Genomic DNA, 13680 nt, shown 5'->3' on the forward strand with positions numbered 1-13680 from the left:
AGCAGAACAGCTGTATTTAGCTACATATTTTGAAGGAAACTTGAGTTAAGCCAGTGGATGTCTTAGGATAAAATCCCCTTAGGCAGCCCAGACTTACTCAAAAAAACTGTTAAATGCCTTGGGGCCACATGAAAACAAACACTGTCTAATCAAAAACAATTCCAGTCAAATGTCAAGAATTCAGGTATAAAGCAACTTATACACCTTCCCAGCTCTTCTTTCCCTTCTACTTTTACCCACCCCTCTTCTGTCTTCACCTTCTGTGATCTTTTATAGTTAGTGTTTACAGCAAGAATCTAAAGCACAAAGGACAAAATCAAGGGCAGCTCTCCACTGTGCATGCAAAGTTAATCATAAAATAGACAATTTCACTCTGTCCTCTGCCTGTGATTGTTTGTAGAATGACAGCTCTACACATGCCACTTACTCTCTGGTTTCTAGAGTAACAATGATTAAAATTGGACGGCGGTTCATCCCTCCAACACAACTGCTGTTACACATGAAATTGTATAAGACTGTCGTGAATTCAGTGCCAACCTGAGAACAGGAGAAAAAAAATCTGTATTAATGATAGTTCGAACTGATGTTCTTCTTTCTCAGGTTTTCCCTTTCTTGAAAGAACTCCATTTCTAAAGAAGGGAGAAGCTTCCTTCTAGAAAGGAAAACTCTGAAATCCATTGTAAATTCCTCTAGTCTTTGCCTTCTGAAAAGCTTCAAGCTAATGTTGGCAACATTGGACAAGACTTAGGTAAGATAAGCTTTAACAGTTCTTTGATCTTTAATCCCATTCATATACAAACAGAACCAAATCACCCAATTCAAATAGGCTATACCCAATACATTAATATCCCTGAAAGGGGAGAGCTAAAAAAAAAATCACTCCAAATAGCAGCACTGCTCCAAGGATATTTTTCTTATGTAGACAAAACAATATGACACAGATTTGATTATACAGTTATTCCATAACTAAGAACCCTGGAGCTTCAAAGTTCCTCCAAATTAAATAAAATAGTCTGAAGTGTCTAAAGTGCTCATTCACGGTTAAGGCAACTGAAGCCCAGAATAGAGAATCATATGCCAAAGATCCTCACAGCAAACCAAAGAACTTTGGTCTAGTTCCTCCTGTTGCTTTCCACTCCACTACTCTGCTCTACACAACAGATTGATAAACTTGCCCTTCTGTGAGTTGAATTTCAGCTAAGAGATTCCTTTTAGGGAGTCCAATTTATATACTAGTGTAAGAATACTTACATTCATTACTGGGGCATGTCCACTACCAATTGCCAGTTGGATAAAACAATATCATTTGTAAACCCATTTTCCAGTTCAATCGTTATCTGGATGGGAACATGAATGGGAACATGGGTATGGAGCCATGTTCCCAAGTTAATTCAGTACGTATTTAGGAGTTATGAAGGGGAGGCACATGGAAAAGAGAGACAGAAGGAATACAAAAAGTTGCATATTTGATGATAAGGACTAAGAAAATGATAAGTGCCAGAAATACTCTTGTCACCAAAACTAACACTTCAGAACTACCTCAGTCAGTTGGTTAATCATTTTTTCTTGTCTTTTTTACCTGGGGTGGTTCATAAGGTACCAGTACACTCTGTCTTCCTGTGATAGGGTCTTCTACATATTGGGCATGGCTGTTCCCTTCCACTCGAATCAAATGACTAGGAGGGGCAATCTGTCCTGCAGAACAACAAAAGACAAAACAGTTAGTTTGCTTACTCTCACAGAAAGAAGACAAAATGAAACCACATGGATAGCATTCTGGTGGCCAAAAGAAAGAGGAAAAATATATGCTTGAAAAAGGAACGATCCTGTTGCTAGATATGTAACACAGGTGGATATCTCAATCTTGATGGCAGAAGGAAGGGCTGTAATGCTCTTCTCCAACTGAGGGAACAGTCCTTGCTTTGAAGTTTAAGGTTAACTATTCAAACTGTTATGAAATTGTATGACCACATCAATTACCTCATTCATGGAGAAGATTTTGCCATATTCCATAGAAAATGGAAGAAAACCAAGCAATGTTATCCCGAAGTCTGAATAGCAAAGATACTATATAGGTCAGTGGTAGAGCATCTACTAGGTATATGCAAGGCCCAGAGTTCAATTTCCAGCATGGCCAAGAAATCAAACAAAAAAACTAAATAAGAAGCAGAAGATTGCAAGGACACACATGACCTTCACTTTGCTTATTCCTTTCTCCTTTTCCATCTTAGACCTTGCTTTGGTTAAAAAGATAAGAAACTTGCTGGAAAGACTGTGTTGAAAGAGTCCCAGGTTGGAGACAAGAAAAGGCAAGCAAGTTTTAAAAGGAGCCAAGGCAAAGTCTTACAAAATTGTAATAGTTGGCAGGGCTCCAAAAGAAAGAAACTGCTCCAAGAATTAGCAGCTATAAAGCTGTTCTTACTTCTGCCTGTGTAGTTCTGTTATATGAAAACTACTGAATAAAAGTAAAAAGCTAAGTCTATCAAGATGTGCTCTTCAGCATCATCTATCTTGATCCAAACAAAACAACTATTATGTGAAAAAATTGAGAAATTTTTTTTAAAATAGTCTTTTTGATGGAACACAAGCATTTAGGTAAACTGATAATGAAGCCTATGTACATGGAATGTTCTTTATGCAAATTGTTAAGCAAAATGTAAAATGTGAAGGTGTGGCTAAGGCAGCCATGTGGGCAAGAACTAGGAACTAATGTGTGAAGAAGAGTTGTGTGAAAGAGAATTTTGGGTTTATTTTCTTCTTTTATATTTATCCATTCTCTTTCTTCCTTTAGCTTTTTCCTCTATACTCAGATACACCTGCTGTATATTGACATATTCTAACCACCTACCAATATTGGTTTCTAATATTTTTCCATGAAGTATCCCAACTCCCAACCCCTTCTGCACCATCACCAGGCTTTGATGATTCGTTATGTTTTCTCCTGTTTTTCTTTTCTACTTCTCTAATAAGTTTCCCATAAATCAGATCCAAGGGAACACTTAGAGGTTCTACAAAGCTGTTGTGCTCAGATGATGGGTGTGGTGCATACATGGACATAGAGCTTAAGTGAAGTCCTCCAGAAACTTGTGCTTGACTCCTGGCCCTCCATCTGATTACCCCATCTTAGGTTCTAGATCTTCCGTTTCCTCTCCTTACTCCTCTTACCTATTATTTTCCTTCTCGTTTCTTTTTCTTCCCCATTTTCTCTTTAATTTTGTTCATTATTTCTCCCCACCCCCCTGCCCCCTCTTGCCCTTCCAGCTCTCCACTCATCTAGACTTGAAAAGCACAAACATTAAAGAACACTATAGCCTGGGCCAAGCAGAATAACTATCACACTGTTCTGCTTACACCCTCTCATAAAACAAAAACAGCAAGAAAAACAAAGCAGAACAAAATAAAACAAAAGGAAGGAAGCAGTAAGGAGCAGAGAGACCAGTCTAGGTCATTCAGTAACCACTGATATTAAATTAAATAGTTTAAACACTGTAAAAGCCACATTTTTTTTGTTTTGTTTTTTTTGTTACTGGGGATTGAACTCAGGGCACAGGGCCACTGAACCACATCCCCAGCCCTACTTTGTATTTTGTTTAGAGAAAGTGTCTGAGATGCTTAGTGCCTCGCTTTTGCTGAGATTGGCTTTGAACTCTTGATTCTCACTGCCTCAGCCACCCAAGCTGCTGGGATTTCAGGTGTGCACCACCACACCTGGCAAGACCACAAATTTATTTGTCATTATACTCAGATACTCAGTCAAAAAGGAGGCTGAGCTGACATTGGATTGCAGAAGCCTGAACCAGGTAGACAGGAACCAAATAAAAGGCTCCCAGGATCTTTACCTTCAAGGAGCTCATTTAAAGAGACACAGATTCTAATCGCCCTTACCCTCATTGAATTCACGGCTCAGCTCATGGTTGGGGCAACGCTTCACCACTTCAGTGACGTGTTCGGCTTTCTTGTAGACAGGCATGGCACGGATGACAGCGCCCTGAGGAGGTGGGGTCATCACCTTGATCTGGATGGGGCATGTCTTTGCTATTTGGCAGTACAGTTTCTTCAGCTCGGTGGAATACTGCTTGGAGATGGGGCCAGAGGTGCAGGGAAGGAGAGAGCCAACAGGAGATATTGTTACATTCCAAATCACAACAGTCAAAGCATGCCCACTTTTTATAGGCTTTATAGCTGCATGATATTACTGTTACAATATACATGATATTTGGCAATCTTATTAGAGGAAGTTATATTCATTAACCAAATTAAAACTTTTTTTTTCTCTCTAAACAAAATATTATGTTGCTAAAGGTAGCACATTTGTGCCATTATTTCCTACTACACTGTCTTTAGAATGAAGAAATTTAGGTTCAGAGGAGTTAAAAAAAATAATGCCATGAGTAACTTCACTGCTCACCAGAAAATGAACAGAAATATAATACTTTCATATGCAGAGTGATACTGACCAACAAAACTAGAAAGATAGCTTTCTGCTTAATAAATTATAATTAACTCTTCCCTTATAACTCTAGAGATATTCACAGGAATTGGTGTTTGTAGAATGCTTTTTTAAGACAGAATATCTGTAAGAGAATGAAGGTAATTTATCTGATGTCAAGCAGCTAGAATACTGTTAAGCATGAGCACCCGCAAACTATTGCACTGATCTTCTGATGTCATAAGCAAAAGAGAATGCAAGAGCTGGGAGAAGGCTTTTGTTTCTATGCTCCTCAAAATGACAGGCATAGTGTAACACAGCTGATCACAGCAATGAAAGGATCCAGATATAGCTCTTTTCCCTCACAGTGATTGAAGTTTCCTCCCACTCTTCCTTCTTCAAGGAAAGGTAGTTCAGTGGAGGTTAGTTAGTTGGAAAACTAAAAGAGTGAAGAAAGCATGAGACCTAGAACAAGGACAGCATGAGTCCCGCCCTGCATGCTGCATTGCTACCTTTTCTCCTCTCTGAGCCAGAATAAAAGCCTTCATGCTAATCTTTCACTGTACTAAACCTTGCTCTCTGGGTCTTCATTCTGACTCACTCAGATGCTGGGATGAAACGACCCAGGCACTGGAAATACTGGCCAAAAGTGGGGCACCTAGTAACATGTAACCAAACAAAGGGTAAACACACTTACAAGCTGCTGTCATCAGTCGGCAGCAACATCCTTCCAGGGGAGGGACACAGGGGAGCAGCAGCCAGAGTGGCAAAAAGATTCCTTATTGATAGTCTCACCCTAACTCACCCTAACTCAACCTATAGGCAAACAGCCTAGCAAAGAGCACATTTTAAATGATCAATTTATCTCTTCCTTTTGAAATATAATGTTTATTTAAACAATAGTTCTTTTTCTCTCAACCATTTCAGGCATATGAATTTTTCAGTTAAAGACTTCCTAGTGCTAGAAGAGTATTGTGAAATCAGTCCCCCATGCCTACAGGCTAAGGATTAAATGCAGCAAAAGGGTTCTACATAGCTGGGAGATACAGGAAACATTCCAAAAAAATCAACCACAAAAATAAAATTCTACTTGGGAAACACTGAATAAAATGTAGATATATGTGTTTTGCCCTTGTGTTTTCAAATCATTACAAAGTCATTGTTTTCAGACATATTAAGAGTTCACTTTTATGGAAAAGTCTAAGGCAGTAAGTTTCAGACATATTAAGAGTTCACTTTTATGGAGAAGTCTAAGGCAGTAAGTGCATCCATCAGCATTTCAGTTAGGAGATAAAGGATACATAATTCTAACTATGAGTTTTTATCAAATGAACCTAACAAAAAATGACTGAAAAATCAGTCTGACAGCTATCACCTGAAGGCAAATAAGGCATTCTTTCAAGTATGTAAAGATTGCAAAAAAAGAGTAATGTTGAGAGTAGGACAGTTTCTTAGGAGAAACATTCCATAGCAATAATTAATATACTATAAATCAAATCTGACAGTCTAAAGTACAGAAGTACCAAGAATAAGGTTAGGCATCATCAAACACAAATCCTTGCTCACTCTCAGGGTAATGGTAATATAAGTTAGGTAATCTAAGTTATAAATTAACTACCAATAATAGATTCACTAATCATTGAGTTCTGTTATTAGAAATTCAATCCTCACAAGTGCACTACGAGGAACATATTACAGGTATACAATGACTTAGTTGAAACCCTTGGGGCCAGAAGTTTCAGAATTCAGAATTGCTTAGCAGTTAGAAGGGGAGTAAAGTTCATATATCAAATATGATAAATACCTCCATCAGCAATTAAAGCAGTACTCCATCATACCCAATATTAACATTTCTGTAGGATTCATAAACACTTGGAGAGGGAAACCATGATAAAGCCTCACAGTTCAGGCTAGATTTCACTACCAAATCACAATGCCACAAAGTCAGAAAATTAAAACAAAACAACTTTGAGTTTTCAAAGCTCTTTGAATTTCAGAATTGCAGATAACAGATAATGAACCTGTATTATTATCTCCATTCTAGAGATAAGAAAATCAAGGCATAGAGAAGACATGCCTGAGGTCACAAAGAAGATCTACTCTGTCCTTGTCATGTAACAACAGTAGGTTACCTCTCTATTCTTTCAGCTCAGCAGTGCAAATTTTTGTACTTGTATATTTTTTCTAATTTACAACATCGTGGCTCTTCGAAAACTGAACTTCAAACATACATGATCTTCTCTAATGTTAAAATGGAGCTTAAAAGTATTCCACTGAACATCAATAATTTTGCTCTCTTTCTCAGTAAAATGTTTGCTTGTTTAATTTCAGGAAGAGGAAGTAAGTAACACAATTGAAAAAAAACCTGGGCCAGGTGGAAGTCTACCTGGGCTCTAGTGACTTCTAGTATGATCTGGGGAATTTGAGAGTAAGAGCCTCCTTTTAGCAAGGTTTAGTAAGAACTTTATAAGGTATCCCCATCCCTCCAAACCCCTTCTCCTCTACTTTCCATTGCTTGTACTACCTCTACAAATTTTTATTGCAGGCTTTTTAAACATATCATACGTTTGCCACCCACAATTCAAGTGTGCCACCCTGTAGAATATTCCTGTTTTCCTCAGTTCTCTATCCATGTCAGGGCAATGTAGATATTAAACCTAGTGAAGAATGCATCTCACTTTAGCTATATCCATAAAATTTTGATAGATCTAAATTTAAATATTGAGGAGCATATGAATCATTCCTTTTGGGTATTCTTTTAGTTCCCTCTCATATCCAATATAATAAGTGACAATATTTAACATTTATGGAGAAAAATAATTCTCTACATCTCATGCTTGTACCATAGGTCCATTTCTAACAAATTTATTTCCCCTTTGATTTTCTTTTACCATTTAATACAGATTTTTTCATTGCTATCTCTAGGGTTCTTATATCTCTAGGTAGGTTTCTACTGCACACAAGCATTAAGTAAAGTATTCAGTTAATTTTACAACTGAAAAATTTATATAATTTTTATATAAATTCAGTTAATTTATATATAATTTTATACAAAGACAGAATATTTTAAATCTAAGAACTTCTTTGTTTCCACAAGTCCATTATATTGCACTTCCAATAGCTCTTTGGATGGATATTAAACACTTCAAGCCTTATATTTGAAGGCTAGAAGTATCTAACCCCTTAACGTTATCACTATAAGAAAAGTTATGAAGGTTTAAAGACTTTTATTAACCTCTTTCCAACTTCTATTTCTACATATTATATGCTTTTTTTGAAAAGTATAACAATGTGCACATAGAAACTCTGGCAAAAAAATTATATTCACTAACCTATAGCTATATAACATTATCATTTTGAACTTTTCTCTGTCTACTCAAACATATATACACACAACCCCTTATGTAAACTGAGGGCATAAGATAAAAAATTGAGTATTCTTCATTTAACATAAGGTGACTATGTTATAGTTTAAAAATACAATATTAAGGGGTTGATATTAAAGTATTTAATCATATAATTCTTACAGAATATACCAGTTTAAAAATAATACCAGTCAGGACATTTTAATACATAAATGTTTGGTACATAAATAAGTTTTAGTTAGATCTCTTGAAGCTGTAATTAACAAAAATAAAACAAAACAAAACAAAAACAGTGTTGCAGAAAAGTCCAATCTGAATTTTTTTCCATAAAACTGCTTGTTCTGCTGTCATGTATATCTAATTAGAACAAATAAAAAAGATACATAAAAATAAGATGACTTATGAAGCAAAGATGGACATAGGAAAGTTCCTATCAAATAATCCAAGTGAACTATGAAAGAGACTTCTGATGGAGTGGAGGTGGTGAGAAGTACCTGGTTTCTAGGTATATTTTCACCAGATTTGTTGATGGATAGGTTGGGGTGGGAAAGAAAGGGAAGACAATGTATTCAACTAAAGCAGGGAAGAAAAATGTCATAGTAGCAGTGATATTTAAACTAGGCCTTACAAGACAAGTTATCATTCATCACTGGATTATGTACCCCAAGAAGGGGAAGTTGGAAGAACTAAGAGGCAGGCAACAGGCTTTCTATGAGGAAAGCACATCATGAGTGAAAGCAAAGGGATATTTACTATGGGAAGTATCAGTGGGCTGGGGAAGGAGACTGAGAAGCAAAGCAGACAGCAATGAGATTAAGGAAGGAAAGTAGGACCAGATTCTGAGGAGCAATGGATATCTTGAGAAACTATCAAAGAAGAATCAGTGAACACTGTAAGGTGGGAGAAAGAATGAATCATAATATTATTAAGAAATACAAAGCTGAAGCAAAGAAGAAGCAGGGAGACCCAACATGAATTAGTCAAGCAAGAAATCTGAGTAGACTGTTGAAAAAGAATGAAAACGTAGAGAAATGAGAGTAAACTTTCTACCCCAAATTCAGTGTTCTTGTTATCATAAAAGATGTGAATGCATGCACCAAAACACACCAAGAAACATTGTTATTTAAAGCAAAATTTGCTTACAAAAACAATGCCAGTTATTTGCTTAACTATTCTCTGAAATCAAAGTGGAATGAGTGAGTTAGTTTTAACATAGGGCTCCTACTATTCAACAGTTAGCTAAGACCTGGCTTAGTCAATGGACTCACTAACAAATACAGAAGAGAGTTTTAATTCTGGACAAATAAAATAACATAAGGTAATCCTGTAATTAATAGATTAGTTTCCTTGTTAAGGAGGAAAGGGCTCAGTTCTCAAAGCCAGGAAAGCTACTGTTACCATAGTCTATAACTGGGGGCAACACTTACTAGATTAGGAGTCAAAAGACCAGATATAAATCTGCCTCTTCTATTTATTCCCTGTGTCTTTATGCTGTCACTTTGCTTTTGACAGATAGGAAAAATGTATGATATGTATCTCTTAAAGTGGAAGAAAAAAGTAATGGATATGAAAATCCTTAGTCTACTATTATCATAGAAGCCTGATCCTTTATAAGATCCTCCACACAGAATGTTTAATGTAGCTTAAGTAATTTTGAGACTATTATGCAAACTTCATTTCCACTTAAAGAGAATGTGGTTGTTACCAAATAACAAAAGTCTGCTGAAGTCTGAATATTAACCATTAATGATTAATCATGACTGCATTTATCTATTTATCCACTAGCAGTCACCAAATTCTGAATCATGTCAAAGAATGAGATTCATTTTTTTAAAAAATGAATTAATTTGGTTTATCCACTTCTATACTTTTTAATACACATCCATATATCTGTAAGCATATGCAATATAATTTTGTGCCTTTAAAATGTACCTAAATTACATTTTTCTATATTTAGCTTTAGCAATCTATTTTTGCTTCTCATGATTTCAAGATTTATCCATTTCATGTACACAGATACTTTTCATTCATAGTAATAGCTGGAAGGAGGGAGGCAAATGAGATAAGATGGCAAGGAACATTTTTCTTCACCTATACTTTATTTAATAAAAAGAGTTGAACCCAAACTACTAACAGTTTAGTATGCTAAACTGTTAATACTAACAGCTACTCAGGTAAATACTAAAGGATACTCAGTTAAACAGTTGATACTAACAGATACTACTTAGGTGTCTTCATTTACATGCATTTATTGTGTATATTTTAAATATTTCCTAATTTAAATTTTTAATGAATAATTTCAGCATGAGCAGCACCAACCTTTAAAACTGTTACAGACCTGTGATTTCAGAACACACAGAAGATGTTAGAATTCAGAAGGAACATGATAAAATATCTTGCCAAGTCTTACTCTCCCTCCAATTTTCAGATATATAGCTAAGACTCACAGAGGGGAAATGTGTTCATTAATTCAACAAATATTTATTGAGCTCATGCTTCATGCTAGGCTTTGTCATGGGTCCTAGGAAACCCTAGTGCTCCTTTTCCTAGAGAAGATGGTCTAAAGGAACACTGGTATTCAATCAATCATATCTAAAACTGTGATACAAGTTCTGTAGGAAAGGCAGAGACAGAGAAGGTGACAAAGGTCTATTTAATATAAGAGTCAAGAAGTCATCCCTGAAAAAAATGTTTTTTTTTTTAAAACCTGCACCACTAAATCCAGGCAATGAGGGGATGGACAGAGACTTTCTTACTTCTGTAAAGGTAATGGTTCTGTACTCTATCATAGTCTAATTACAGAGTTTCCATAGAAAACCAACCTGCATTTTAAACCAAGGCCTTGATTCTATGTTTCCATTATTGAGTCACCCTAATTCAAGGCTTTTTTAGTTGAAGACAACTTTGTTAAGATTTTCTTAAAAAGTGAAATCAGGAGAATTTGAGCTTCCGGATCATTTGGTTTAGGTACTTCATTTATGAAAGCTAAGCTCCAGAGAAGAGGTGAGATATGCTTAAAAACACTCATCAGCCAGGACCATCCTGATGCATGACCAGTGTTCTTCCTTATGTACAATGTGGTCTTAACGTTCATAACACTGGGCTATGGTGGGCCTGGTATATTTGGTACCAGTGAATTTACACAAATACACAACTGGAAAAACACATGAAGAGACAAAAAGTGTCAATTTCAGAGTTTATCTTTTTAAAAAATGTGATTACCAACTTCCTAAAGGATTATAAGGGTACTGCTTTTTGCCTCAGGGTCACATCCATTTTAGTTTAATAAATAAGTCTGTTTAGGAATTGAGATTTTCTTCCTAAATGGTAACCTTATTCTTTGAATGGGAGCTCAAAAGTAAATAAAACATAAAATGTCCAATAATTGTTTTAAGAACTAGCTCTGCTCCATCAGACCTTGGGCTAGATAAGTCTGCAATGGGTTCCACTAATCTATTTTTTTTTTTTTAAGAGAGAGAGAGAGAGAGAGAGAATGAATTTTAATATTTATTTTTAGTTTTGTGTGGACACAACATCTTTATTTATATGTGGTGCTGAGGATCGAACCCAGGCCACACGCATGCCAGGCGAGCTCGCTACCGCTTGAGCCACACCCCCAGCCCCAGGTTCCACTAATCTTTTTTACATACTTAGTTAAGACACCAGGTGCAGCTGTGGCTCTTTAAACCATGCACATCCTAATGTGAAATTAGAAATAAAATATTTTGATAAAGAAAAAAATAAAGAAAGCACATTTGAATGAATTTGCTTCCAAGGATGAGAGTGACTGACCTCTCCAAAGTAGTCCTGAACATCTGATAGCCACAGAGGCATTTCGATCAGCTCCCACAACCCCCCTGAATCTTGAGCTAATTATTCATTGGTGCAAAAATGAGAAAGTTATAGTGTTTTAGTTTGAATAGTTCATGATTTTATGCAAACCATTTGAAGAACCCTGTTTCCAAGTTCACAACGCCCAAGTGAGTCTTTAAAATGAATGTAGAAATGGAAAAGACAGTAGAATAAATCTAACATAATTTTCCCATGAACATATATGAAAATACCTAAGTGAACCCCATCACAGTGACCACCCACAAGAATGGGGTGCTAATTAGAATAAGATATATCTTATGCTTGTATAATTTTATCAAAAGGGATCCTACTCTTATGTATAACTAAGAAGAACCAATAATTTTTTTTTTTAAATGAGGGGAAAAAAGAATGTGAAAAACAAAGTTGTGACCATCTTTCTGATCTCTGATCAGATATAAATAAAAAGAATAGGATTCAATGTATTTTCTTATGTATATGTTTGCAAATTCAATATGTTGTTCATTCCAAGGAAGTGCTAACCCATGATAAGACTAAAGAACCTAATTATTTGTTGCACTCAATCAAATTTCGTCATGGAAGACATGACAGTTTTGAACATCAGCATGAACAAAATATTTCTTTAATGCCATGGAAGAGAAGTGCCTGAAAACTAACAAATGAACTCAACTCTTTCTTGTTATCCAATATCCCTGACAAAATGGAAAAGCAATCTCTGCCTACATTTTGTTTTGTTTTGCAAAGGAGGGGAGGAGGTTTGGCATACTAAGGGGTGAGCTGCTTAAAGCCAAATATCATGTTCAAATAAAAATAATTCCAGGGGATTTTGGAAAACAAGAGCAAATTCTGCTCCTTTACTAATAATATGTTGCAAAGAGAAGGAAGGGGGGGAAAAGCATTCCTGTGATTAGGACACCACCGTCACCACCTGCCTCAGTGACATACTATATTACACACTCCTGGCTGCCAGACTAGTAATTCAGTACAATAATTCACAGAGATGCCAGCTGATATCAGCACACACCTGCATAATTTTTGAACAGCTCCCTTTCCTGAAGGTACAAGCAAGACCTCCCTCCCCACTACATTAAAACACACACACACACACACACACACACACACACACACAACTTTACTTCTTTAAACTTATTCCAGAAAAAGTGCCAATATTGTATATAAATTTCAAACTAAATATGGATAAAATGAACTCCCAGGGAATGAATAAATCAATAATTTTATAAATCATCTTGTTACTCTACACTTCTTTATGGGAAGCAATAATATAGGCCAGTGCCAAAGCCTGATACTACAATACCAGATTGATCCGAATATGACATTCTATCATACTAAAAGGAAAAGTTTTAATAAAATGTACATTATGTCTATTGAGTGAACCCACTAAAAAAAAATTAGAGTTAGCTTATAAAACCAAATGCAGTTGTGACCCATGAACACTTAGGGAAAATTACCTATCCACAGAGAATGGCTGGTCTGAAGAAAAAAGAAAAATCTAGATGTGCTTAAATACATCAATAAACATATTAGTCTCATTTTATTTCTGGCTTTCTGAATGAATCCGAGTTCATTTAAAATAGAAAATAAGGGCTGGGGTTGTGGCTCAGTGGTAGAGTGCTCACTCAGCAGGAGTGGGGCCCTGGGTTCGATCCTCAGCACCACATAAAAAATAAATGAATGAAATAAAGGTATTGTGTCCAAATACAACTAAAAAATAAATATTTTTTAAAAATAGGAAAGAAAAAATTAACAAGATTTGCCAATAATCTTAAAGATAACTACCATTCACGAACAGAAAATACTAGATGTACTTCTAATTTGTGGTTCCTATTTTAAGAGAGTTCAAAAGAATGCAAGAAGTAAAGTGTGGTCTGTAATACTTTAAATAATCTAAAGTACATGGGGAAAATGTCAAGCCCAAAAGCTGTCATGACATTTCCATGAATCTCAGTTTAGCAATTATCAAGTACAAAGCCTGTCCTAATGGATGTTAGTGTTATACTAAAACATTCACAGATTTTTTTTTTCCTTTTCTAAACT

At 35.8% G+C, this 13680-nt stretch overlaps 1 protein-coding gene across 9 annotated transcripts in view; it reads right to left on the reverse strand.

Annotated features, from left to right (window-relative positions):
- Positions 1-13680, reverse strand: part of Tp63 (tumor protein p63) — a 217433-nt gene that overhangs the window by 26856 nt on the left and 176897 nt on the right. For all 9 annotated transcript variants that reach the window (XM_026389332.2, XM_026389329.2, XM_026389326.2 and 6 more), the window contains 3 exons: positions 3886-4072; positions 1580-1695; positions 428-537 (listed from right to left, as the gene is read on the reverse strand). In XM_026389332.2, the coding sequence (XP_026245117.1) occupies positions 428-537; positions 1580-1695; positions 3886-4072 (413 nt within the window). The remainder of the gene's footprint in view (positions 1-427; positions 538-1579; positions 1696-3885; positions 4073-13680) is intronic.

Source organism: Urocitellus parryii, chromosome 2 (genome assembly GCF_045843805.1).
Source record: "Urocitellus parryii isolate mUroPar1 chromosome 2, mUroPar1.hap1, whole genome shotgun sequence".
Taxonomy (NCBI): Eukaryota; Metazoa; Chordata; class Mammalia; order Rodentia; family Sciuridae; genus Urocitellus; species Urocitellus parryii.